General features: G+C 38.2%; 5 protein-coding genes across 7 annotated transcripts; 3 read left to right on the forward strand and 2 right to left on the reverse strand.

Moving 5' to 3' along the window:
• Positions 1-292: 292 nt before the first annotated feature.
• Positions 293-3859, reverse strand: LOC137707886 (probable methyltransferase PMT9). The gene is made up of 8 exons (XM_068446819.1): positions 3461-3859; positions 2836-3000; positions 2569-2751; positions 1678-2272; positions 1474-1586; positions 1156-1376; positions 715-1048; positions 293-560 (listed from the first exon to the last, which is right to left on the reverse strand). The coding sequence occupies exons 1-7, from the start codon at positions 3719-3721 to the stop codon at positions 733-735; spliced, it is 1854 nt and encodes a 617-aa protein (XP_068302920.1). The 5' UTR covers positions 3722-3859; the 3' UTR covers positions 293-560; positions 715-732.
• A 4400-nt stretch (positions 3860-8259) lies between these two features.
• LOC137749578 (E3 ubiquitin-protein ligase RGLG2) lies at positions 8260-12485 on the forward strand. Of its 3 annotated transcripts, none has more exons than XM_068489698.1 (12): positions 8260-8643; positions 9227-9657; positions 9773-9857; positions 9949-10089; positions 10182-10292; positions 10386-10483; positions 10943-11022; positions 11117-11222; positions 11330-11457; positions 11555-11777; positions 11869-11925; positions 12011-12485. In XM_068489698.1, exons 2-12 carry the CDS (start codon positions 9376-9378, stop codon positions 12089-12091), a joined length of 1392 nt encoding a protein of 463 aa, XP_068345799.1. In that variant the 5' UTR covers positions 8260-8643; positions 9227-9375; the 3' UTR covers positions 12092-12485. The 3 variants fall into 3 exon arrangements, with proteins under 3 accessions (XP_068345799.1, XP_068345801.1, XP_068345800.1); XM_068489700.1 differs by having other exon boundaries at positions 9284-9657; XM_068489699.1 differs by having other exon boundaries at positions 8260-9657.
• Positions 12486-17011: 4526 nt separating this feature from the next.
• LOC137708344 (pentatricopeptide repeat-containing protein At4g35850, mitochondrial-like) lies at positions 17012-20609 on the forward strand. Its single transcript, XM_068447401.1, has 12 exons — positions 17012-17207; positions 17278-17579; positions 17672-17737; positions 17997-18094; positions 18196-18313; positions 18404-18610; positions 19063-19139; positions 19281-19374; positions 19643-19708; positions 19814-19891; positions 20028-20129; positions 20265-20609. The coding sequence occupies exons 1-12, from the start codon at positions 17183-17185 to the stop codon at positions 20361-20363; spliced, it is 1332 nt and encodes a 443-aa protein (XP_068303502.1). The 5' UTR covers positions 17012-17182; the 3' UTR covers positions 20364-20609.
• Positions 20610-20977: 368 nt separating this feature from the next.
• LOC137749594 (pre-rRNA-processing protein ESF2) lies at positions 20978-22614 on the forward strand. Its single transcript, XM_068446295.1, has 6 exons — positions 20978-21352; positions 21452-21519; positions 21634-21723; positions 21811-21941; positions 22104-22256; positions 22404-22614. Exons 1-6 carry the CDS (start codon positions 21117-21119, stop codon positions 22419-22421), a joined length of 696 nt encoding a protein of 231 aa, XP_068302396.1. The 5' UTR covers positions 20978-21116; the 3' UTR covers positions 22422-22614.
• A 223-nt stretch (positions 22615-22837) lies between these two features.
• Positions 22838-25079, reverse strand: LOC137707430 (ras-related protein RABB1b). Its single transcript, XM_068446296.1, has 6 exons — positions 24958-25079; positions 24702-24841; positions 24068-24150; positions 23535-23739; positions 23350-23418; positions 22838-23135 (listed from the first exon to the last, which is right to left on the reverse strand). The coding sequence occupies exons 1-6, from the start codon at positions 25001-25003 to the stop codon at positions 23046-23048; spliced, it is 633 nt and encodes a 210-aa protein (XP_068302397.1). The 5' UTR covers positions 25004-25079; the 3' UTR covers positions 22838-23045.
• Positions 25080-25929: the final 850 nt, after the last annotated feature.

Below are 25929 nucleotides of genomic sequence, written 5' to 3' on the forward strand. Positions count from 1 at the left end.
TTGAACTTGTTTAGGTGTCATCCTGTAATTGGTTTTAGAGACCACCACTTTAGCATCCTGGTTGCATACAAGTTAAGAAACATATGAGAATAACTTACATGTAACCATATGTTTTAACTTGTCCCTACATCATTGCGTGATTGATTTTGAATACCCCACATTCGCGTATTAGTTTCATGTAAGATATGAAACATACGAGAATAACTTAAATGTAACCGGTACGTCAAAGTTATGCTAGTGTTTGGGAAACTTGCATAAGAGGCAGCATAAGAGTGTATTTATTGAGTTCATGTAACCAATTTCCAATTACTATAATATATCCCAATAGAAAACAGCTCCTAGTTATTCAAGTTTTTCTTCAATTGAGGTTGCCCCCTTCTCCTACCATAACTTCACACATTTTCTAACTACATATCTATATCTCTATCCCTGTGTACCGCTACCGTCTCACTCTCACGAAACAACGCGCACCATGGCCTCGATCGGTAACTGAAGAAATTCCTCTTTCTATGCACTCTTCGACCTGGCAGGGCTATGCACCAATACCGCATCTAGCATATCTTGAACGAGGAGAAAAACAACGTCAAATTTCCGCAAAGTGAGAGTTTGCACAAATTAACAAGTAAATATCAATACATATGGAACTCTTCGTACAATATACGTAAATGCAGTAATAACTAGAAATGAAGAACTCACATAAATTAGGTCATATACCTGAAAATCAAAGCAGAATCACATTACTGAAGTCCCCTCGTCCCACAACTTCTTTCTAGCAATCAAAACTCTTTCATCCCTTGAGGAAAGAGCATCGACCCGTGGTTCTACTTCTGATAACCAGCCATCCCATTTCAAGGCAGTCAGAAACTTTCGAATATGGTTTATAACGGCAGGTTTGTCTCTTATGATGACAAACCCATATGGTCTGAGTATCCTATCCATTTCAATCAATAGATCCTCTGTACTGCACCCGCGCTCATCAATCTCTGAGAATACTTCCCACGCATGTAGAAGGTCATATGTACGTGGATACGTAGAAAATGCTTCACACCTATACAAATATATTGAGTATGAATATTCAACTGACTATAAACCAATAATATGTATCAGGATATTATAATTTGTAACTGCTGAGAATAATTGGATCAAAATGCATACCAGTCATGAACAGTTCCAATTAAGCCCCGATCATAGATGATCTTGAGTCTGGCAGATACATGGACAGGAGCAACATTCATCACCCAGACGTCTTTTTCATTCAGGGCAGCAGCAAATCCACCAAGGTATGAGTTCATATCCATGACATTTCTAATTGAATTTTTCTGTATGACAGACTTCATCTGCTTCCAGTACTCAATCACTCTGAAGTGCCATATGCTCTGCATCACATGGATTTCCGTCTCTCATTAAATAGAACAATATAGGTTAGTAGGCAAACATCAATGTGAACAGTTAGCTTGTAAACAGGAAACTTACAGTGTCCTCTTGGAATTCTTCAGGACTGACACCAATTTCTTCCAGGCGAGGCGGTGCAGCGGTAAGCCTCCGTGGCCAAGGAGCTAGCCCACTTCCTCTTTCCTTGTGCATCTCTGTTTTACAATTTTAGAAAATGATAAGATAATAAGATTAGGAGGTGGAAGCCCAAAATATTAACAATGAAAGTATAGCAATGCTACTTACTTGAAGAGTATCGAGAAATGCACGCCTTCATGCTCACATTCCAACTTGCATCAGGGTCATCCTTGGAATCGCAGAGAGGGGGCCGGGTCCTAGAATCTCTCTTTAAGTAACAACTATTAGTCAGTGGCTTGGCCCATACAACACTCTGCTCTTTCTTTGTTACAACTCTCCAGCACATTCTTTTCAGAAGATCATACATAGCATTCCAGATCCTCCGATTTTCCGGATCATTTGCATATGCTTCAGGAGAAGTGTACACAAAATACCCTCCAGGTCTTAGTAATCTGTCCAGCTCTAATAACAGGATTCCATCTCTTTGAAGCCAATCTATTCGACACCGAGAGCAATGAGCCAGCTCAAATGATCTGCTTGGATAAGTAAGTCTTTTTGTACCCAAGATACCAAGAGTAGAGGGAATGCCCCTCTCTAGTGCAAATTGTATTTGATTCTCATGCACATCATTTGGAGCAAGGGACAGAGCTATGACGTCATGAGAAAGAAGATATGCCCCAAAACTCGCAACTCCACAACCCACATCGAGAACATTACGGATATTTCCACCATTATTGAATTTATCACCAGGAAATTTAAGCATCTGCACAAATAATAAGCATACCATTACAGAAGAAAGAAAAGAGCTATGCTATTTCAATCTATGGGGCATTATTCACCAGTGAAGCAATTGAAACTACGAAAAGAAACAGCATAATTAAAATTTTCAATATAAAAATCCCATTATGTGAAACAGGAGGAAACAACCTTCACTGGCGCAAGCCTAATTCAGCCAAATATCTATATCGAAGGTTTCGTTTTTCCTTTCTACTTACTATACCTTATATACTATTAGACAAATATAAATAGGAATTGAGAAGTGAGTCAAGGTTTAAGTACCCTGGAAAGAGCAACAATGTACTTATCAGCTCCATCATGGAAATGTGTCCCACCACCCGGAAAATTGATCTTGTCCCCATTCACAACCATCCAATTCTGATCTGACTTCTCTTGAGCAAGATGGGTGTGGGGAATGTTGGCCTTCCATACTTCATCTCTACTTGCCGGCCATCTTATAGGTATCTGAAATTCTAGAAACGATTTCGTCGGAATCAAAACTAGGCGAAATCAAGCAAAGTAAAACTCACAGAAGCAATGACAACCTACCTTATAACCAAGTGGGGGCGGTATCAAGCAATTATAACGCCGCTCTGGAGGCGGGCAGTGCCGTTCGTAATGCTCCATTAACGTCAAATTCGGCTTTAATCTCAGTTGGTAAATAAGGTTTCTATCCAGACAAGGTATCAACTCCGAAAACCGTAAATCGCATATCTGCAAAAACACTAAAAGCCATCAACTTGAGCAAAATGAGCACATTCTACTAATTTTGGAACAAAAAGTTTAATATTTATGAATTATAAATAACAGCATTCGACAAGATCCAGATAAAACAATCGGTTATACAAAAGGGCAATTTCTTCTTCCCAAATAAAGGCCCACCCCAAGCCCTCCTGCTTTGCGAGGATCAGGGAGAAACGTCTATCATACGCTGCTTTGCTCTTGCTTTGCAAAGAGACTGTTTCCACGACTCGAACTTGTGACCGTTAGGTCACAAATTGGTTACAAAGGAGCAACTTTCCGTTGCACCAACACCAAATTAACAAGTAATTCAGTTTTAATTTAACTGCTACAAAGAGTTAACTGGATTGAAATATGCATTAATCTTTGATTAATTAGCAACAATTACACTAATCACCAAAAAAAATAAACCATTAATTGCTGCGTTACTTACAGGCAAGCTTTTGGGGACCTCAGAGTTGTGCTCCTGGTCGTCATGCAAATCATCCAAATCGTGATGGAGAACGAACCCGCCGAAAAGCGGGTCGACTCCATCGGACCCAGAAGCCTCCTCGTCGGATCTCCGGGAGCCCGGCCCGAAAGACCACCCGTAGTACAAACAGAGCAAGCCCAGGCACCCAATGAGACCGATCAGAGCGAACTTCAGCAGCTTGTTCGCCGTGGGGAAAGAGCTGAGCTCGCTCTTGTGCTTCATCTCCGTACGCTATTCGGGTTCGGGCTCGCCGTCAAGGCCGATGGGTCCGACTCGAGTTCTTCCGGAGAGAGTGAGAGAGTGAGATCAGCGGCGTAGAAGTAGCGGAGATTCACGCGGCCCTTTTCGCGGGAGAGAGAAAGGGATGGGGATGCTAGAGTGCGGTCGAGACTACGTGAGCATCAAGTAGATGACTTTGATATACCTAAAGTACCCTTCTATTTGTTTATTTAAAAAAATGAGTATACGTCCTTGAAAATTTTTATTTTTGTTTTTTCATTGAAGGAGAGAGGAAGAGAATTAGAGAAAACGTAAGAGTGAGGAGAGAGGGAGAGAGGTTTTTTCTTTCTATTATTAAATTAGAGATGTCAAAATCACGTGAGGCTTAAACAAAAAAATACAACAAAAGTTTGTTTTGTGAAATTACGTTATTGTTCTTAACTTTTTTGTTGTGCTGAAAAACTGAATAGTTTTTTTCATCTTATTTTGGTTGATAAAAATAATTATATTAATATGTAGTTTAGATTAGTAATATTGTCTAAACTTTTAAACTTAGTTTACTTTGCATTCCCAACTTTTAATTCAATTATGCCCATAAAGTTTGAGCTCGTGATGCTAAAGAAAAAATGGAAGATATTGGGTTCGTTACTTTGTAATTTGTGATTTTGTTTGATTGTAATCACAAATAAAATGCAATTTTCGATTAGTCCGAAAAAAATAAATAAATGTGGAATAAATGTGAAATAGAATCAAAACAAATACCGGCACAAATAAAAAGTTAAGGAACTCGTAACTAAATTAAAAATCTAGAATTTCACTCAAGAAAACTTAAAATAATCTCGAAGGCAAATACAGCAAAACCGATAATTCAGGGGTATGTTATAACTTTTCCTAATTGGATGGGAATCTTTGGGGTTAATAAGGTCATTTGGTTGAGGGGAGAATCATGTGCGACTTGGGTGTAATTGAATTTTGGGTTTATAGGGTCCACTGAGGTGAATTGCGGGTGCAGCGAGAGATTTGTCAATCGTTGTAATACGGATACTTACGTTATATACAATTATATAAGTGGAGATATTTAAAAAAAAAAAAATTTCAATTATGTAATAACATATGTCGAATCACCCGTATTTTATAAACATTAAAAAATATCGTATCTTGTGTGCAGCCAATAGGATGGGCCTGCTTCAGAAGTCCATTGGTTTTTTCGGCCATATTTGGAACGTTGTGTTGTGTGAGGCCCATTCTATGGCCCAAAGCCTACAGGAGATTTCAAGTCCACAACGTATGAGGATCCTCTCATGATCATTTTTATGAGAATCTCGATAATCCTCTAATCACGTTCATTTATCGTGTATGATGAGATCTGTTTTTTGCCAAGTAATGTTTATATTCAATTTTAAATTAAAAAATTTACAATAATTTATGATCGCACGATGAACAATGAACGGACATGATTAAAGGATCAGGAGAGAATCCTCATTCGTCTACGACAATAAGCTCGGTGTATACAACAATGTAAAATATACTCTCTTAATTTTAAACTGCTAGATCAATGCAAGTAGTCATCTTCCATAATGATGAAGAAGAGTATTGCTTTTGTACCACGGTGTGGGTTCGAATCCTGACGACGTCCAAATCTAACATTCAATTTAACAAAGATCATTTGAAAACAAATTAAAAAAAATAAAAAAAATTTGGCGGATCAAATAAATATTTGAAGAAAATTGTTTCATGTTTTAATGTTTTATTTATTTATTTTTTAACTTAAATTTGATGAGCCAGTAGATGTGATTTTGAATACATTGTTAAAAGATAGTAATCAATAAAAGTCAACTATAATTTTATTCAGTGTTACAAGTTGTGTTTTTTTTTTTTTTAATTTAATTTTAAAATGAGGACAACTAGTAATCAGCCACATTTATTCATTTCCTCGTGTCAGCATCCTATGATGTCTTCTTGCAAGTTATTTCCGATCAACATCGATTCGTATACGACTATACAAGTCATTACAATTAAAATTATTAATATTGCAAAAGTCATTTTCATGTAAAATAAAATATTATCATAAAAAATAAAAGAAAATGGTTAAAGTCCTTTTAAATGCCCACCACATAAATATTTAAGTCTTTCTCAATTTGCCGTGGCCGTCCGTCTTTGACAATTTGCCGTGACTGTGTCTGTCCTTGACGCACAAAAATCTTATGGAAGGATTTTCCGTTCGGGTTCCAAAGGAAATGGATGGTGTTGACGGAATGATACAAATTTAAGAAAATACTTGTGTCCACGTCTAGAGTGCGTTTATTTGAAAATATTTGCATTTATTTATACGAAATTTTAACGAAACACTTCCGGTACTATTCATTTTAACGAAAAATCATATTTTTACTCTAAAAAGTCAGTCCTGGTATTATTCGCTTACAACATATTTTTGTTATTTTCGTTAAAACTTAAAGTTTTCAAACTATTTTCATTAGTTTTCCTTTTATTTTAAAGGCATATGAGAGAGACTTTTATGAAATAGGCTATCGTCACAACTTGGGTGTATAAATACTTGATTATGTAGAGAAAATTATAAACATGATATCGTCTTAATGAACTGGAATTCTTTAGCAGCGATGAACTTGTTTCATGTTAATCTTTCTCGTGAATGGACCACCTTGTCCACCAACTTGCGATTAATGTATTTTTCTCATATAAATTTTATAATTGCAGTCGTGCATTTTATTACCGTATTTATTAATCATCATTTCTTATTTATTTGTATAAAAATTCCATTAAGTTAAATTTAGTTTATTTTGGTAGCAACTAACATTTACATGACAAGTGTCCACTTATTTTGTACACACAGATAACTATATTATATTTATCTGATTTGTTTTTTCGCACATAGAATCTTTTGAGGACGATTAAGAACATAAACAATTTTGATTATAAAATTTGTACGTTAAAAATACGTTATTGTTAAGAGTGTGGACAAGAAGGTGCATCTATGGATAGATGCAAATATAGTTTTATCTACTTATCCAGCCACCCATGACTAACGTATTCGAAAGTTATAAATACAGAATTGAGTCGGTTTATGTTCTTATTCAATTGAGTTAATTTATTAGAATGTTTTATCATAAATGGTCTCTGAAATTGCCCCTCATCATTGAGATGATATCTGAAATTAAAAATCAATAAATGCAGTTCCTAAAAATATGTGTTGCAAATAAATTTGGTCATTCCGTCACAATTCTGTTAAAATTTTTGTTAAATACTGATGTGACACATAACTAGTCCCTGGAATTGACCCACACCATTAAGATGGTCTCTGGAATTGACCCACACCATCAATATGGTTTATGAATTTGAAAATCAATCAATGTAAGCATTGAAAATAGGTGTCGCAAATCAATACGATCATTCCGCCACAATTCTATTAAAAAAAATTGTTATGTACTGATGCGTGGTTTAATAATTAATTAAAAAAGTTGTCTAAATACCTTTTTGTACAATGGAATTTTTTTTTTCTTATAGTAGGGTCTGCTCCAAAGATAGATCCCTTCCATAAATTCTTAAAGGCACAAGGCTTAACCAAGGCTTAAGAGAGGGTTTGAAAATAGTTTTCAACCAAAAATGGACACACGGTTGTGAGGATGTTGATCGCCTAAATGTTAATGGTGATGTCTCAATAGTCGTTGCTAATGGGCCAAGCCCTCACCAAAGGTGATCTCGATCTAGGTTCAATTCGATGAAGGATGTTGAAGTGTGTAATGATAGGTGTATTTGAGATTTTTTTAGAGAATAGAGAGCGAATGAGCTAGAGAAATGTAGACTGAGATAGGAGGTGATTGCAAGATTGAGTTTTTAGATTGACAATTTTTTTATTAACTATTAAATTATTAAGCCTATTTGTGATTTTTAAAATTTAATTAGACTTGTGTGACCCATTTATGTGTCACATCAGTATATAACAGAATTCTTAACAGAATTGTGACGGAATGATTACATAGATTTGAGACACTTACTTGCGGGACTACATTAATCAATTTTCAATTTTAGGGATCATTTTAACGTCGTGGGTCAATTTCAAGAACCATTTATAAAAAAAAAATAAAAAAAAGATATATGAGGGCCATTTATGTGGCACATCAACACTTAAAAAAAAAAAATTTAACAGAATTGTGACGAAATGACCATATTGATTCGCGACACCTATTTTCAAGAACTACATTTATTAATTTTCAATTTCAAATATCATCTTGATGATGAAGGTTAATTTCAAGAACTATTTGCGATAAAGATTCATTTATTAAAATATGTTAATTGTTGTCACAATCATTCATTTTTTCGAACAAACATACGATATAAAATGATTTCAATTTTGACATAATAGGCGGAACGAGACACGTTAATCACAACTGAATAGACAACACGACACACACCAAAACAAAAAATATTATCCTTTTGAGAATACAAGATGAGAGTAGGGGGTCCGGTGGACGTGATTGTGAGGTCACAGTCGCAGCCAAACAAAACCACGCATCTCATCATCATCCCCATCCCTTCCGTGGACTCAAATCACAGTTATTTCAAAAACAGGACCCGAAAGGCTTTCCATTTTCCGTTTTCAAAAAACGGAATCCAAAAACAGTAACGGCCATTATTGCGGTACCCACTTCGGCGAAACTTCCATGTGCCCATCCCCCGATTTTCCTCTGGTTCCGATTTCTCGAATATTCAAATATTCAAAAGGGAACCCAGAAAAGTAGAGTTAAAGCTTCCCACTTTTCTAATCATATTTTATAATCCAATAATTAGATCCACCAACACCCCATTATTCTACTAATTAAACCCAACTCAGTCTCTCTCTCTCTCACCACTGCAAGTCTTCCATTGGCGACTGCTCGCCATGTTTCAGAGCCCTCCTTCTTCCTCAGGTACGTACGATCGAGATCTCTAAGTCTGTTCGACAATGTCGCTCTGATTCTCCTGGGGACGGTTCAGTGTTTCCTGTTGTTCTTGAATTTTAGATTTAATTTTTGAGAATTTATGAATTTCCGTTTTTGGATTGTGATAAGTAATTGAAGTCGATACGTTTTGATTTGGGGAGTTTTTGGGTTGGTGGGTGAGAAATCAAGGTCTTTCCTTTTTGACATTTTTGTGGCTTGCGGTGGAAGGCGACACTTGGCGCCTAATTTTCGGCAAACGTGGAAAACTTAGCAGAGTAGGGCTTCTTTCGTTTGAGTCGGTTGTGAATTCGATTTTGCGCGAACGAGTCGTGTCCAACTTCGTTTCCTGGAGCCTTCCAGAACCCCCTTCAGATTTGCAAAACTGGATACGAACTTTCTTAGAGACTTCCCAATCCTTACCTATTCCGAATTCTGTTTCTGCGTATATATATACGCCTGCCAGGATTGATTTCAAAGTTTTCGTTTTCTGGGTTTTGTTTTGGCTGCCTTGCAAGTGCGGATTTTGAATCCAAAGTTTTCGTTTTTCTGGGTTTTCTTGGCTGCTTTGTAGGTGCTGATTGGAGTTCCAAGTTTTTGTTTTCTGGGTTTTGTTGTGGCTGCTTTGTAGGTGCGGATTTCGAGTCGTTTGGTTGATTGCATTGTGAAGGAAGGGAAAGAGGATTCCTTTTAGATTTTGGGGTTTTCTTCCGAGTTGAGTAAATGGGTGGGAGAAGTTCAAAAGAGGGGAGCTATAGGCAAAATTCATCTTCTCGTTCGAGCTCCTCATGGGGCGGGCATCCAGGAGGTCAATCAACGTCATATGCTCAACCTCCATATGGTCAAGGAAGTCAGAGTTATCCACCACCACCCCAGGAATCCTATCAATCAGCACAGCCTTACTATGCCCCCGTGTACAGTGCTCCTGTGGCCCCTCGGGCTCAGGAGAAGACGTTTGATAGGAGATATTCCAGAATTGCTGATAATTACCATTCCCTGGAGGAAGTAAGATTATCGCTGCAGCGGCAGAAACTTCTGCAAGCTTACCCTGTTTTTGGTTAAAGTTTTATTAATTGCCTACGATTTTTAATTATGTCGACTCAACTGTACTTGTATTCAGGTGACAGAGGCTCTTGCGCGTGCTGGTCTCGAGTCTTCCAATCTTATCGTTGGTATTGATTTCACAAAGAGCAATGAATGGACAGGTTCAGCGCTTTAATATCTAATCTCATATAATAATTTATTGTATGTTGTAGTTGTTGATGTGGAGGATACTGAAATTGGTTGTGTAAACAGGTGCGAGGTCATTTAACCGAAAAAGCTTGCATCACATTGGGAACGGGCCAAATCCCTACGAACATGCGATATCCATTATTGGAAAAACCTTGGCTGCTTTTGATGAGGATAACCTCATTCCCTGTTTCGGCTTTGGGGATGGTAAGGTTTTATTCATAATAATGTCGATTTGTTTGTCTAAGATTTTGTTCTTTCAAACATGGAATATTAATCATTACTTTTTCATTTTGCAGCGACAACTCATGATCAAGATGTGTTTAGTTTCTATGATGATAGATATTGCAATGGATTTGAGGAAGTATTGGCTCGCTACAAGGAAATTGTTCCCAAGCTACGGCTTGCAGGTTTAACTCTTGCTTCCCAAGTGCTTATTTCTTGACGTGGTCATTTATATCGTCTAATCAGTCATCTTACATTATTATCATTATGTTTGGCAGGACCGACTTCATTTGCACCTGTAATTGAACAGGCCATGACCATTGTTGAGGAGAGTGCTGGCCAATACCATGTCCTGTTGATAATTGCAGATGGCCAGGTAACTTGCCTTATTCTTGTTGTGCTTAGTGAAGTATGCAATTAGAGGGTCAGACATGCGCCCATGATATAATCTTGTTTCATCTACACAAAATTCTTTGCCTTTTGGTTTTAGAGTCTAGCACAGTTCAGGAGTGGGCTTTGTATTTTTAGTTTCAAAGCACACTAATGGTCACTGCTCTAAATGAATCATGAAAAACTTTATCAGTTACGAGGTCGGTCAGACATGCGGGTTATGCAATAATAATAGCATCTTCTCTAGATCTTTTACTGGTGGCTGCACTAGCTACTTCTTAGATCATAAGTTGTGTAACGAGCTTTGCTTATCCCTGCTCTCTTGTTTTACGATGGCTTGCAAGTGGAAATATTCTATTGTAATCCCAAGTTTCCCTTTTTTTTTATTTTATTTATTTATTTATTTTTTTTTTTTTTTTTGACGTACTGTGATGTTTTGCCTTAGGTAACTAGAAGCGTTGATACTGAGAATGGCAGGCTGAGCCCTCAGGAACAGAACACGGTTAATGCCATTGTTGCTGCAAGGTGTGATATTCCCCCAACCCCCCTTCCTCTTTCTCTAAATATATGTTGTTTTTTGACTGGCCCCTACTTATCTTCTACGCTTATTTTATCACAGTAAGCTCCCTCTATCAATTATTCTAGTTGGTGTTGGAGATGGGCCATGGGACATGATGAAGGAATTTGATGACAATATTCCTGCTCGGGCATTTGATAATTTCCAAGTAAGTTCTCAGCATAATAATACAATTTTGTTTATGTGACTCATGATCCTTTGTTTATGATTATTGGAAAATACTTAACCGAAGCACATTTGTTTTGTTGTTTGTAGTTTGTGAATTTTACGCAAATTATGTCAAAGAATGTGCCACCGTCAAGAAAAGAGACTGAATTTGCTCTAGCAGCCTTGATGGAAATTCCTGCTCAGTATAAAGCAACAATAGAGCTCAATATATTGGGGTAACAATGCAGTCCTTATTTCTCATCTCTAAACCCTTTTCGAAAACCTGTGTTTCCGTAATTTTTTTACAAAATTTCTTCTTCTTGAAATGGGCAGTGGTCGGAAGGGAAATATTCCCCAGAAGGTTCCTCTCCCCCCTCCAGTGTATGGAGCGTCATCTTTCAGCAGCTCAAAGGCTTCCCGTGCTACCAGTTTCAGTTCGCCATCTTTCACGAAACCTTCCCATACCAGTTACGAGCCAAGTGTTCCTCCTTATTATGGAGACAGCAGTTCCGTCGGTACAGCTCCACCTGCTCCCAGTTCTACCTATGATAATCAGGTATGCAAACTTCTCAGCAGCCACCTCTAAATCCTGTTTTGATGCGTTTGTAGCACTCTCGCAGGTTAACATTTTATATGGTGTTGAACAGGTTTGCCCCATTTGCCTTACGAATCCGAAAGACATGGCCTTTGGTTGCGGGCATCAGGTACATTTTTGAACTATAGTTTCAAGATGAGTTGAGACGATCATATTTTTAGTACCGTGTTCTTAGTGTTATGTTTTCGGTGCAGACATGTTGCGAATGCGGACAAGATCTTCAGTCGTGCCCAATATGCCGAAGCGCAATCCAAACCCGGATAAAACTGTATTAACGACGACGTGCTTTCATGCCGGAGTTGGCTGACGTTGTGTGTATTTGTTTATTTTTTCAATCACATTCTTTGTAATCCATTGCTTTAGGTGGTCAGGAGGTTGGTAGGTTTGGTAATTGGTTGGTCGAATCCAGCGTATGATGATGATGATCCAGATGTGAGTGAATACTCTGGTGATTTTTTTGGTTGTTTTAAAAAAAAAAAAAATGAAAACGAAGTGAAGTGCTGCCGTCTCTACATTTTTGTAATTTGATTGTTGCTCTGTAGATGCCGGTCTTAGTTTTTTTTCATGGAGGTGGACTTTCTTGTGGATGGATGAGAGATTTTCAATGTGTTGGGAACACAGTTCGATACATTAAGGGCTAGTTTGGTATTACTGTGTTTTTTTGAAAAAGTTGTTTCTGATGTGCTGTAAGAATAAACTGCTGTAAAATAAAACTGTAGCTGTGCTTCCACTTTACACAATCTCTTTTTATACCAAAGCTAAAAAGTTCACTTTCAGTGATGGGGATTCGAAGCACCCAATCTTCCCTTCTAGGCTCCCCCAATCTGATGCGGCATCAGCCCAGATGCGATTGGAGGGAGGGAGATGGAGAAACGGAGAGGGTATTATTTAGGTTGAGAAACTTTCTTTAAAATTTACTGTTCATCTGATGCTTTTAAAAAAAGCGGGTTTTAGGAAGCCGCATTTTGCTGCTTCCACTTTTCTGCTTATTTTGACCCGAGATTTGAAAAAAAGCACTTAAGGCGAGGTTCAAACGAGGAAAGGCTTACGGTGGATACCTAAGCATCCAAGGACGAGGAAGGACGTAGTAAGTGATGAAATGCTTCAGGGAGTTGAAAATAAACATAAATTTGGAGATTTCCGAATAGGTTAAACTTTTGAACTGCTGCTTAATCCATGGGCACTTGGAAGAAGAAGTAGAAAAAGGAATAAATATAGTGATAATTTGATTCTTCGTCACCGTAGTAGATAGGCGAGAAAATAGAATTTGTTTCTTCGTCTTTACAAAAAATAAATAAAAACAAAAATATGAGTAATTAATTGTCACGTTTACCAAAAAAAAATCCTTTTGTAGCAAATCATTTATTAAGAAAAATAAATACACTTGACACAAAAGCAGAAAAAGAAATAATAGTAACCTGGTCCCAAACGTCTACCATTTATATTTAATATTATTACCGAACACATTTTACACTCTAGCTTTTTTTCATAGCAGCTTTTTTTTTTTAATTTATTTATTTAAATTAAGCAATCACAAACCTAACCTAAGTGTAATAAAACAATTGGTTGGAAACTTGAAAAAAAAAAGATTCAACCAATTGTATGTACTGAACTGTGTTTCTGACAGTTGCATCACTAGGAGAGTTCTCAAACTTGTCGGACTATTATGGCGTTGAGTAGGACCAAAATACAGGAGGTCACTATGGTGGAGCACAGTCCGTCAAAATCAGCATAGGTTAGTTGCTATACTTTTAAGAGAGGTTTCCTTCAAATGGCTCGTTGGGTATCTCCTGATTAGGCCCACGGAATCGACTTGGATAATGCAAATTGAATTAACTTAGACATGGGTCAAAAGGTCTATGACTCAAAGTTCGATCTTTGCCCCAATCCTCGATGTCTAATCTAGTTCTGTAAAGATCAACTTACCAAACGAGGCCTTATAGTTTTACATACCCGTGGCTCAAGGATTTTATACAATTATTTGAGGCACTTTTATTTTTTCTTTCATAAAAGATAAAGGAAAAAAAAGGCAGATTGTAGGTAGTCGACACGTATGACTAAGTTGTGGAAATTAGGGGTTCACCGTTCATGCGTTTGGTATGGTCATTTTCTTTCTCCATCGGTGGTGGATTGAAGCTTGAAAGAGAAAGAGTAGATGAGGTGTCACGTCTCTTCAAATCGGTGACACTCGTATTGTTAAAGTTAGGTTGTCTTTATCTCTTTATCTCTATATCATCATATCTCGTTTTATTGTTGTTACTAATTTATGTGTAACAAACTATAATATAAGTATTAATGTTATAACATGAGTGAACGAGGTATTAATTAGGAAGTAAATTTGATATGATGTGCACCAATTACACGACGACCATTTATGAGCCGGTCAGCTCAAATCGTAACGCAATTCCGGGAGGAGTCAGTTGTTGGGCATTGAATCCTTTCAGATGTGGAGAACGTGTGGCGATGGTTGAAGTTGAGTGAACCAACTGGTCGATTCTCTAGTTGCTATACCAATACATGAAACGGTTGGTATTTGATTAAAGCATTAACTTCACCTCACCACCTCAAATGCTTTGCTTGTTTGTTACCAAAAAATAATTGGCCAAAGATCCTCCCTGGATTTCACTATCGTGAGGTTAAGAAGCAGGAAATCTGACCACTTAAATTGTATTCGACGGTTTTCATTAACTATTTCGCTAATTCACCTCACACAAGCCAAGGCCTCGAATCTCTCTTTCTTGAACAGTCCAAATTTTCTGGTTCTTAAGCTCCGGATAGTCAATTCCGAAGAGGATGCAAATTCAAAATAACTGGCCACTTTGTTTTTTCATTGAATGCATTCTTCGAACCACCTATTTCTTTGTCCATCACATTATTATCCCTAACCCAAAGAAAAAAACCAACTACTCAACACAAACACCATTACCTCATATCCCTCACAATTCCTATCCAAATCCAAACAACATTTGAAGTTTTCTCCAATGATCTCATCTTCTTCTTCCACCAAGCTCCCTGCTTACCAAAGACTCAGACATGACGACGATCTCGACGACGAGGAGTTCGATTTCGAAAAGAACCGAGTGGTGGTGAGATCAAGGACAAACAATACTACTACTAGTTGGTGCAGGTTCAGATCGTTCAGAAGGGCTCACATTCGGAGGAAATCGTTCAAGCTCAAAGTTCCGAGCCTGAGGAGGTTGTTGTTCTTGAGGAGGAAGGTGAAGGTGGTTTCTGCTCTGTGTGCAAAGGTGGTGAGGAGATTTAAAGAAGGGCAGTCACACTTTGGTGATCTTTTTGCTGGAAACTATTTGTTCTTGCAGATCAACCCTTCCTCGTTGAAGACCCTTCACAACAAGGGCACTCCTACTCATCACTCCCTTCAATTCAACAAACCCCATGCCCTCACAAGCAACAACATTGCTTAATCCATTCGGTCCTGCATCAAAGAGTACTTATTAGATTATATCTGTGTTCTTTAAATCAAAATTGGGGCGTAGGTCGAGGTCTGTGCGTTGGCACCATCCACGCCCCTCGAGTCCAACGATGGCACCACCTTCTCCCCCTCAGGGTCGGAGATGGGACCACCTTCATCCTTTAGGACCGATAATGGCACCACCTGCACTCCTTCAGGGCTGGCATTGTTTTTTAATATTTGTTTTTATTTTATTTTTTTATATGTATAATGTTCATAAGCACATAATAATATATAAAAAAATCCTGCATATTGTGCAGATTTGAGTTATGCTAGCTAATCATAAGAGCGTGCTCACTCCTTTACTTCTATTTAAGATTGAATCGTGTATTACGTAATTTAGAATATCGTGTTTATTTGATCACTTGGATTTTAGTTGTAAGCTTATTGTCAATTGAATTTTAGAGGGTCCTCCAAGGGAAATGACTCTCAACAATTTATGAGAAATTTTTATAGGCGATATAGTTATATTTTTCAATGTCTCTTTTACTTATATTACAACAAGTTGTGTACTGCCTTGTATTTCCGGTACACTATTAATGGTTAAATACAAAGATTATCACACCAAATATGCATTAAACAAGTGATTATGTAAGTTCTTTTAATATTAGAATAATGTTAGGAATATCAAATTTTTAAACCAAATTTGCAAACAAAATGATATGTCATAAATAAGAAATAAACACGTTAATCAACACTTGATTAATAATACAATCATCAACAACCACATCATTTGATATACACAAATTGGTTCCATTTTTTTTTGTCTCCGTGGTGGTATTCCTCTTCACTTGTAAGTGAGACGTTTTAGGTTCGAATTTCATAGGTGGCGAATTCGATACCAAATTAGATTGTTCATTATGTGGCTTAGCCGAACTCCTCCCTCTCTTTAGTGTAAAATATACTGTTGTACTAAAAAAAAAAATTTATCTCGCTAATATTACCCTTAATATTATAGGACAAAATGAAGAAATTTGTTGGTGTATCCAGCCTTTTTTTTGGGCACACTGTAAAATTTCTCGACAAGATGGGACATTGGCACGTCGCAATTTGCAATTGGAATTTAATCACAACCAACTCTTCGATTAAATGAATAAAAAAATCAAGATTTTATCATGCACATGCACATGCACTGTTTGTATAGTTTGGAGTTTGTACCAAACACAAATAAATATGAAAGGGATTTGGCAGCAGGGAGTTGCATGTTATGTCCTATAAATAAATATATGCTTATTGCTAACTATGTAGGGCAATGAGTAATGACAATGTTGAAGTTCATCAATCAATTCATAAACCTATATCTATTATGAATTGAGATCTTTTCTGGATCTCTCCATCGTAGTCAAAGGATTCAAAAATTTTAATTATTCAAGAGAAAGAAAGATCTGGCCATTCAATGGCTATGTTTTGGTGAGGCGAGCTAATGAGATGAGCACATGATTCAAACTTTGCACTAAAATTCAAATTCTCTGTTAGGTAGTTTAAGATCTAAACCAATGGTATTTGGTTACTATCAGTTTGATTAAATGACTATCGATGATTTAATGTAAATATATCGTTGTATAAAAACGTCATTACTGACGATTTAGGCACTAGACGGAACCAAACCCTAATTATGTCCTTTCCCAACTACCAAACGGGCCTAATTTGAGCTTCATAGACCACGATAACATCAGGAGCTCTAATACACAGGCCCATTTCAATGTAGTCCAGAAGAATCCCACGTCGCTGAAAAACGGTGCGTTTAGCTGTTGACGCCAGCGACCGAAAGAAACGACGGAGGCAGAAAGGGCAGAGGGTTTGTGCATTTGGGGGGTTTTAGAAACAGAGTAACTCGACTCGCTCGCTCGCTGACTCACTCACCGAGTCACACAGCGAGTCAGAACGGCAAACCATGAGACTCCTTCAATCCATTACTGGTACAGTCCATCTCCTCCATAGCCAGAGACCTTAAGATTTGAATGTTAATACTAAATCACGCTGCTGCAGGTCAATGCCGCCCGGCGCTGCGAGCCCTGGGACGGAGGTACTTGGCGGCGGCGACGACGGAGGAATACGCGAAGAGGAACTACGCCAACAACTTGTCGGAGTATAACAGCGTCTTCAATTCCCTCACCGCTCAGAGGAAGCATTTCCTGCTGAGGGATGCGTATGAGGATATGATGCTCGACGGCGTCCAGCCCGATCAGGACACCTTCCGGTCGCTCATACTGGGCACCCTCAAAGGTTCGAGCTTGCAGGACGCTTTCTTCTTCGCTGACCAGATGAAATCCATGGGCTTGGCCCCTGATGTATGTCATTTGTTTAAATTTGTATCAGCGTTTTCGTTTTGTTATATCGGAAATGCGAGTGTTTGGTTGTTGATTCGATTGGATTGTCGTAGGTTAATATGTACAACATTCTGATCACACTGTGTGGGAAGTGCAAGCACTCTGATCAAGCGATTCAGGTACGGCTTTTTACTGCCTACTTATAAGATTACTGCTATATTGTACATCGATGCATAGTATACATTGCATTTTAAGCGGCTTAGATCCCACCCGCTAAATTCTGTTGGATTGTTAACCGAATATCTGATCGTCAAATTGATTTCCTTTTGCTTATTGTATGCCATAAAGTGATGTGCTTTAGGATTTTCGCTGTTGATTAGCCTGTCTGATCATTAACAAGGGAATGTGGGTATGTCTTGATGTGATATATTTTAATAGATTTTGGAAGACATGAAGAACTATAAAGTGTCGCCCAAGGTACAGACCTACATGTGTCTGCTCAATGCGTGTGCAGCTACTGGCAGATTAGATCGAGTGTATGCTTCTTCTTTTATGCTCTGGTTTTCCGTGCTTGTTTCGTTATTCCAATGGTTGATTTTTCCTCATGTGGTTAATGTGCTTTGTGTTGTTGATGCAGGTATGCAATTGTCCGTGACATGACTGCTGCTGGTCTTGGGCTAAACAGGTTCTGCTACGCTGGACTTGTAACTGCACTTAGGAACAAGACCCCTTTACCAGATGATTTCGGCACCAAAGTAAATATTTAATCGTTTTCCCTCTGCTTTGAAGTATTCTTTCATTTTGTTTCTGTTCAAAGTTCTCTTATATTCTCCTTTTGCACAAAGATTGTAGAGTTTGTTGAGCGGTCAAAAGAGTGGTCATCAGTTGACGGATCAAGTATGACTGCTGAAAATGTGATGATGGGTGTAACGGAAGAAGAGTTGTATAATATGCCAACTGCTGAATATTCTCATAGGGGTGGGTTTCTGAATAGGCAATTAACCGTGTATCATGCTGCGTTCCATGCTTGCGCAGACCTCAGGAATGTAGAGGTAATATCTCACATCTCGATTATCTCAGCTCAACTCCACTAAAGAAACCACGTGTATTTTGTTTGCTTGCTGGTTCTTTTCTTGGTTTATTGATATTGTACTTTCGCTCTTTTGTTATCGGGCAATACCCATATCCATGCCTGGCGATATAACACTGTATGCATGGATGTTGCACTACATGGTTTTTAAGTTTTATGACAAAGCTTGTTGCCTCGCATGATTCATACTTCCTAGCATTATTTAGTTATCTTCTTTTATCATGTAGCAAATCAAAATATGAAGAAATACCGTATGGTTTGAAACTACCCTCTTTTATCCACTTATTGCAAGTATTTTTGAGTTTCCAGATAAAAAATACCATCATAAATTAAGTTACTTAATAAGATTCCCTTCTCTTTTCCCTTTGCCATAAAAGTTTATTCTTATGTCTTCACTTCTGTTAATTATGCTAGGTGATGGAAGCTCTTCAGGAGATGCTAGCAAAGGACGGAAAAGTTCCTGATTTATTTATTGTGTTGCAAATAATGAGGTAAGTAGCTTTTTATTACAAAATTTTGATCAGAATGCACTACATGTTTTAGTAAGATGGCATTGTCTTGCTCGTGCATTAATATAACCTCAATTCATTCTGTGTCCGTTTTGTCTTCACTGCTAATTTTTTTTTATTCAGGTGTTATCTACACTCAGGGGACATTGACCGTGGTGTTCAAACTTTTGAAGACTATATGAAGTCAGGAAAGCCTCCTGTAGTAGAACTATATACGGTGCGTTAGGCAACAAACACAATTTTCGTGTCATGACTCATGAAACATCACTTTCTTTCCTCATATATAGACACTGTTCCTTTGATTTTGTGTTGTCTGGCTAGCTTTTGTTTGTTCTTAGTCTTTTCTTATCATAACTTATCGTGTTCTGATGTTTTGTTTTAGCATTTCTGCCAAACAAAACTAATATATTTTTCACTTAATGTGTTCTTAGTCTTTTTATCATTCAGATGTGTACCCTAATTTACGCTAAACTATGTTTCTGTAGACGCTTGTGGAGGGGGCCATGATTGGATATACTCCCAAGGGAATGAAAATTGCCGAAGAAACACTGGTATGGTTGGTCTATTGCACACTTCTAATTCTTAAATCAAGTTTTTGATATTTCAGATCATGGCTTCAGTTAAAATCATTTTATGATTTTCATGTTCCAACACAGGTGAATATGAACTCCCGAAGCTTTTTCTTGAGTCCGAAAATGGGGAGTGATCTTCTCCTTGCAGCTGCTGGTGACGAGGTGCACAACTTTAAGAGTTATCTCTAGTTGCTATATTGCTATAAAGAATGACAGAATTCTTCATCTGTTCTGGGTCTCTGTATTTTGCATTAGTTTCGGTTGTCTTGCTATAAATCTTTCGTGCTCTTTTTTGCAGACCGGAGGTTATAGCGTTGCCAACTATATATGGGACCTGATGGATGCACGTAAAATAGTTCCGCAATTTCTTTCCGTAGAAGCATATTACAAGGGCTTAAAAGTGAGTCTCTGGTCTTCTGATTTATTAGTTTGTACATCTCTGATTAACAAAAAAATCCTAGTAATTGGACACAATGCGTCATCTTTGTCGTGTTTTTGACAATTTTTTCCTTCATTTCTGTCACTGAAATGGCAGAAACGTGAGATTCCTGAAGACGATCCACGACTGCAACATGTTACGAAGACTTACAATGACCTTCGCGACAGAAGGGGGCCTGGACGACCTATTAGATAAACAATGACGAAAGTTGCTCCGAGGAGTAGTGATTTCGTGGACTTTCACTGTTTTAGTGACATTATTGTTGTTTCAAAGGAAACGAGGCATCGTTTTGTCCTGGTATCGAACGCTCAGGGTTACCAAACGCCGGGGTACATCGCGTTTTGAAGTTTAATTGTTAATTTTTTTTTCTGGATGCATGAAGGGTGGTGTGAATAATGAAATTTTTTCTTCCTGCAATCTTAAGCTCAATTCTCTTTGAAATTTTGAAACTACGAATTCGAGCTATTTGTCGGTGTGGCGACCGCACTACCAGTAGTTATATGTGTTACAATACATGTATCTATATGTTAATGTTATCCACACTTTAGCTTTGTAACATATCGGGGGTAGAAAAGCATAGCAACAATCTTTTGTTCATATTATAATACGTGAATTAGTAAAATTGAGTTATGGTTTTCCCGTAGAAGCACACGGTTTCATCCCTTGAGCACGGGCCCAACCTTATGTTTTGGGCCCCTTGAGCAAAGCCTGACCTTATCGTTTGGGCCCTTCGGGAAAACAGTAAAAGCCCAGTCAAATAAAGGAGAAACAAAACGGTGCGTGTCATGTGTAAACTCGTAAAGAAGGAAGCCGTCTTTGGAAGATAGTGAGAGAGTTGCAGTGCCAGAGACCGAGCAGCAGAGCAAGAGCTCCACCGCCGTCGAATCGCCGCGCTCTTCTTCGGCGTTTTAGGGTTTAAGGGAACAGAATTAGGGCTGGAAATTGGGAATGGAAATCGAGAGAAAGAACAAGAGGAAGAAATCGATGAAGGAAGGCGGGAAGGATAAGAATCAGCGAGGGGTTTGCTACTTGGGTCGGATTCCGCCGCGCATGGATCCGTCGACGCTTCGCCAGATGCTCTCTCAGTACGGAGAGATACAGAGGCTTTATCTTGCACCTCAAGATTCTTCTGGTCACGTTCAAATCAAAGCTGGTAAATTTCAGAGGCAAAATTTTTCAGAAGGGTATGTCTTCAAAAGCATTAAATTGGTTTTCTTTATCGATTAAGAATCTGATTTTTCAGATGGGTATGTCGTAGAATCTCTAATTGTTTGCAAATGCAGGTGGGTTGAATTTTCTGACAAAAGGGTTGCTAAGAGAGTTGCTAATATGTTAAATGGTGAACAGATAGGTAATTATCTTTCGTCAGAGGATTGTACTTCTTACAGCTTGTTCAATCGATGCGCGTGTTCCCATTGTTCTTCTCTGAAAGATTTCTACTGTCTGGTTGTTTTGTTATGTTTAGGTGGGAAGAAGAGATCATCTTTCTACTACGATCTTTGGAACATCAAGTATTTGAGTAAATTCAAGTGGGATAATCTTACTGAAGAGATCGGTACGGACTCTTAACGATTGGGTTTTTGTTTGTCATTGTGCTTCGTTATCGTTACTTGGTTCTTGATTCGGCAATGTTTGATTGCAGCTTACAAGAAAGCCACTCGGGAGCAAAAACTAGCCTTGGAAATTTCTGCTGCCAAGAAGGAGCGTGATTTCTATCTCACTAAAGTCGAGAAGTCCCGTGCTTTGAGCGCCATAGATGAAAGATTGAAGAAGGTAGTTTCGTATATTCTATGCAGAGTGTTCATTTGATGGAAAAAGTAGGAGAGGAATATGTTTTAGTGCAGCTGTTACCAATTTGTATTGACATTTTGCCTTCCTCTCTTAAGTCTCTATTGCTAGTCCGTTACACATAATCGGTTTCATCTTCTCTAACAGAGGCAAAGGGTCGAAGAAGATTCAGGGGGCAATCCCGATCTCCCTAATAGCCAGCCGGAACATGAGGTAATTCGCCGGTTTAGACAGAAGAAACCTGTTGCAAATAATGCTGCCAAAACCAAACCTCAGCTCTCTAAAGATGTACTGTCAGCGGTAAGCATCGTTTTGTTGGTTGACGACCGTATGTTATTTCTTGATCCGTCACTCAATACTTGCCCGTATAATACGTTATTTCCTGGTTGATTACCGTATGTTATTTGTTGGTTGACTACTGTATGTTATTTCACGATCCGTTTGCAGGTATTTGGCGATTCATAGTGCTCAAAATTTTCATGGATTGGCATACCTCAACTGGAGGAGCTGTAAACTTGTAGGACGACATTTGGAGTCAAATTATGTAACGGACCTTTTATGGTTGAATCTTGTTCTCTTTGCATTGTTTCTTGGATTGTAAGGTTTCAAATCGATACTTTTCGAGTTCTACGTGATCAACACATACGGTTTATTTTTGCGCATGAGCCTTAAGTTGGAAAACTCTCCTCAACATTTCAAACATTTTAGGAGCTAAATCTTTTCAAGGTTGAAACGACGAATCAACAAGGCAATTTTAACGTACAAATACCGGCACCGACTGCCTCCGGCCATTCCAGCGACCTCACATTGCATTACATCGGGGATCATAACGAAAAATAAACCACGCCATCACGTTCATTTATGGAAATTAGACAGGCAAAGAAAGAACAGTTACACAACTTTAACCGATGTTTCCAACGTGGGATTGCCACTGTTAGGAAATATTTCAACATTTAAAACGGTTGAATCCCTGAAGAGAAGATGAAATCTATCCAAGCACTTAGATCTGTACATTCAATGTTTTCACAAAGTAGCAGCATGACAGTTGCGAGAGTATGTCCAAAGAACATAATACAGAGCCGGTTCTAATCAGCTGCAACATCCGCCTCCCTGAGCAACCGTTCCACCCGTGCCTGATTGACCTTGGGGGCGTCCATATCCAACCTTGATGCCAGATGACTGCAAACATCACTAAAAACTTAATTTTCATGCTTTAGATGGAAGCTACAAGGTCAAATTTATACGATCGATTGATACAGTAAGTTGGTTATGGTTAACGAGATCAAAGAAAGCAGACTCATCCCTTCTCAGGACGTAATTAAAAGAAAAATTATGCATTACGTCCCAACTCTCATAACCTATAATTTCCCACGACAAATGAATGGACAGTTACCTCATTAGATACGTCAAATACGCCTTCCTGAATATTCTGAAGAATCTTTGCAGCAGTCTTTATGAAGGCCTGAAAATATGTTACTTGATCAGCTTAAACATTCTAAATTATGCATGTCAATCACAAGTAACAAATACAATGCACTGAATTAGAGTACTGGTTTGAATTGGTTGAGGGTACATCACCTCCTCGACGTTTTGTGCCGTTCTTGCAGATGCCTCCAAGAACAAAAGCCCATTCTCCTTTGCAAATTGCTCTCCTTCCTCTTTGCTGACAGCCCTTCTGTGAGACAGATCACACTTGTTCCCTATGAGCATGATTGTCATATTAGGATTTGCATGCTGCCGGGCATCCTCTAGCCAGCTCGCAAGATGATTAAATGTCTCTCTCCTGGAGAACAAAACAAACTCTATTAGCTTTCCTGTCTTTAGTTGAGTAATATATACAGAATTGTGGAAAATAGACACATGCATCCGCAGGGCTCCCCATTAAACAGAGCTTCAAACTGTTGCTTAAAAAATGTCACTTCCAAATGTCTTCGCAACAACTTATAAATATGTACCACACAAATTTCATAATATCGTATGCACAACGTTAAATAGAAAAAGGACGCAATGCAAAATATTGGGTACCAAGCTGAAACAACCGTAAGTTCAGTATGTGATTCACATGCATTTCTGACATAAGTTACAAACGCACACAATTTACACCCGCCCACCTGGTTATGTCATAGACCAGAAGTGCTCCAGCTGCTCCTCTGTAGTAAGACCTAGTGATTGATCGGAAAGATTCTTGCCCAGCCTGAAATGCAAAATCAAGGATCCTTGCTTCAGAAGTTAAGAATATTCATAGCACTACTAAGAAACAGCAACAAATACAACAACAACAACCAAGCCTTATCCCATTAATTGGGTTGGCTGTATGAATCCTAGAACGCACTCGGTTTTCCGCCAAGTCTGGAATTAAATACATTAAGCGCAACTGCTCGAATACGTCTTAGAATACACAACTTCACCCGAGAATTACCAACATAATGCAAACAACAAAACTAAAGCCGAAAACATACATAAAGCATCAGTTCTATGCCTACCCAACAAGCCAGAATCAACTAAATTTACTTTTGATGTCCAAAGCAGTAAAAAGATGGAACTTTTTCCATTATCACAAACACGAATAACACCGGGTCAATCGAAAATTCAAAATCTTCGACTTGTTCTCATGTTACAGGCATATACAACTAAAACTTACAAAATGGCAAATTAACAATTAAGAGCAGTGCAAAATCATAAACCCAATTCTCAATTTTCCCACCAACCAAACAGAAAACAAGGCCGGAAGTAAAAGAAACTCACGGTGTCCCAAATCTGGAGCTTGATAGGACGACCGTCGATGGTGACCATCCGAGCTCCGAACTCGACACCAATGGTGAGATCATGCACCGGCTGGAACCTCTTATCCGTGAATTGCAACAGCAAGCAAGATTTTCCAACACCTACACAGTCCAAATCAAAAACCCAAAACCCAATTGTCCTAAAACCTCAATTCTCAAACAAACAAATAAAAAAATAAAAAAAATCAGAAAGTTAGGGATTGGAGGAATTGGGGGACCTGTGTCGCCGATGATGATGTACTTGAAGAGGTAGTCGTACGACATGGTTAGAGCGACGTCGTATCGGAGGGAGAACGAGGAAGAAGAAGGAGAAGAAGGAGAAGAAGTGGAAGAAGGGGCCTCGCTGTCTTTGTATTGCTGTTTTCGCCCGCCTGATTACTGTTTTGTACTCTTCTAAATTATTATTTATTTATTTTTATAATTAAGATAACTTAATGAGGGCTTGAAACGTATAAATCACCCACACGCCAACGGAAACCCTTTTTCGTTGGATTTAATATGATGCATAGGTTTAGGATAGCTAGCGGAGAAGGAAGACTTTGAAGGCGATCCCAAGAAAACGAAGAGGAGGAAAGGCACGGCCCCAATCGGGCTAGCGATGAATGCATGATGATTTTTAATTTATGGCTGTTTAATTTTATCCGAAGATGGGAAAATTAACAAAAAATCATCTGCATAGACCTTTCGATTAAATTGCGTGGCTCGCAATTTAATCGACTTAAGTCCATGATCGGCTTCTTTGATTCATATGATGTGATGTCATTGAGTTCTTGTTTTAAATTTATGTTTTTTTTTTTTGTTTTTGGACAAACGATATTATCTACACTAAAGGGGAGGTGGTGAGCTACCACATTAAACCGGTCCATCATCATCATTACCAATGTCACTATCATATTATGGTAAAATTAAATTATTTGAATGTGAATGATCACCCGTTAACAACGTAATACATTGATTTGCCGGCTCTAATATCCACTAGCCAAAAACCCTCATTTTAATTGAATTACCAATGTCTTTATTAGAAAGTAAAATACATCACTTTTGCATTTCTTAAACTTGAAGAAAACAATGAGGATGTGTGAATCAGATTTCAGGTTCGAGGCAAATGGATTGAAGCATCAAAAGTTTTAGTCAAAGAAACATGTGAGATGTATTAGGTAAGTTCGATACTAAATTATTATCCAAGTTTA

The sequence above is a fragment of the Pyrus communis genome, chromosome 11, assembly GCF_963583255.1.
Source record: "Pyrus communis chromosome 11, drPyrComm1.1, whole genome shotgun sequence".
NCBI lineage: Eukaryota > Viridiplantae > Streptophyta > Magnoliopsida > Rosales > Rosaceae > Pyrus > Pyrus communis.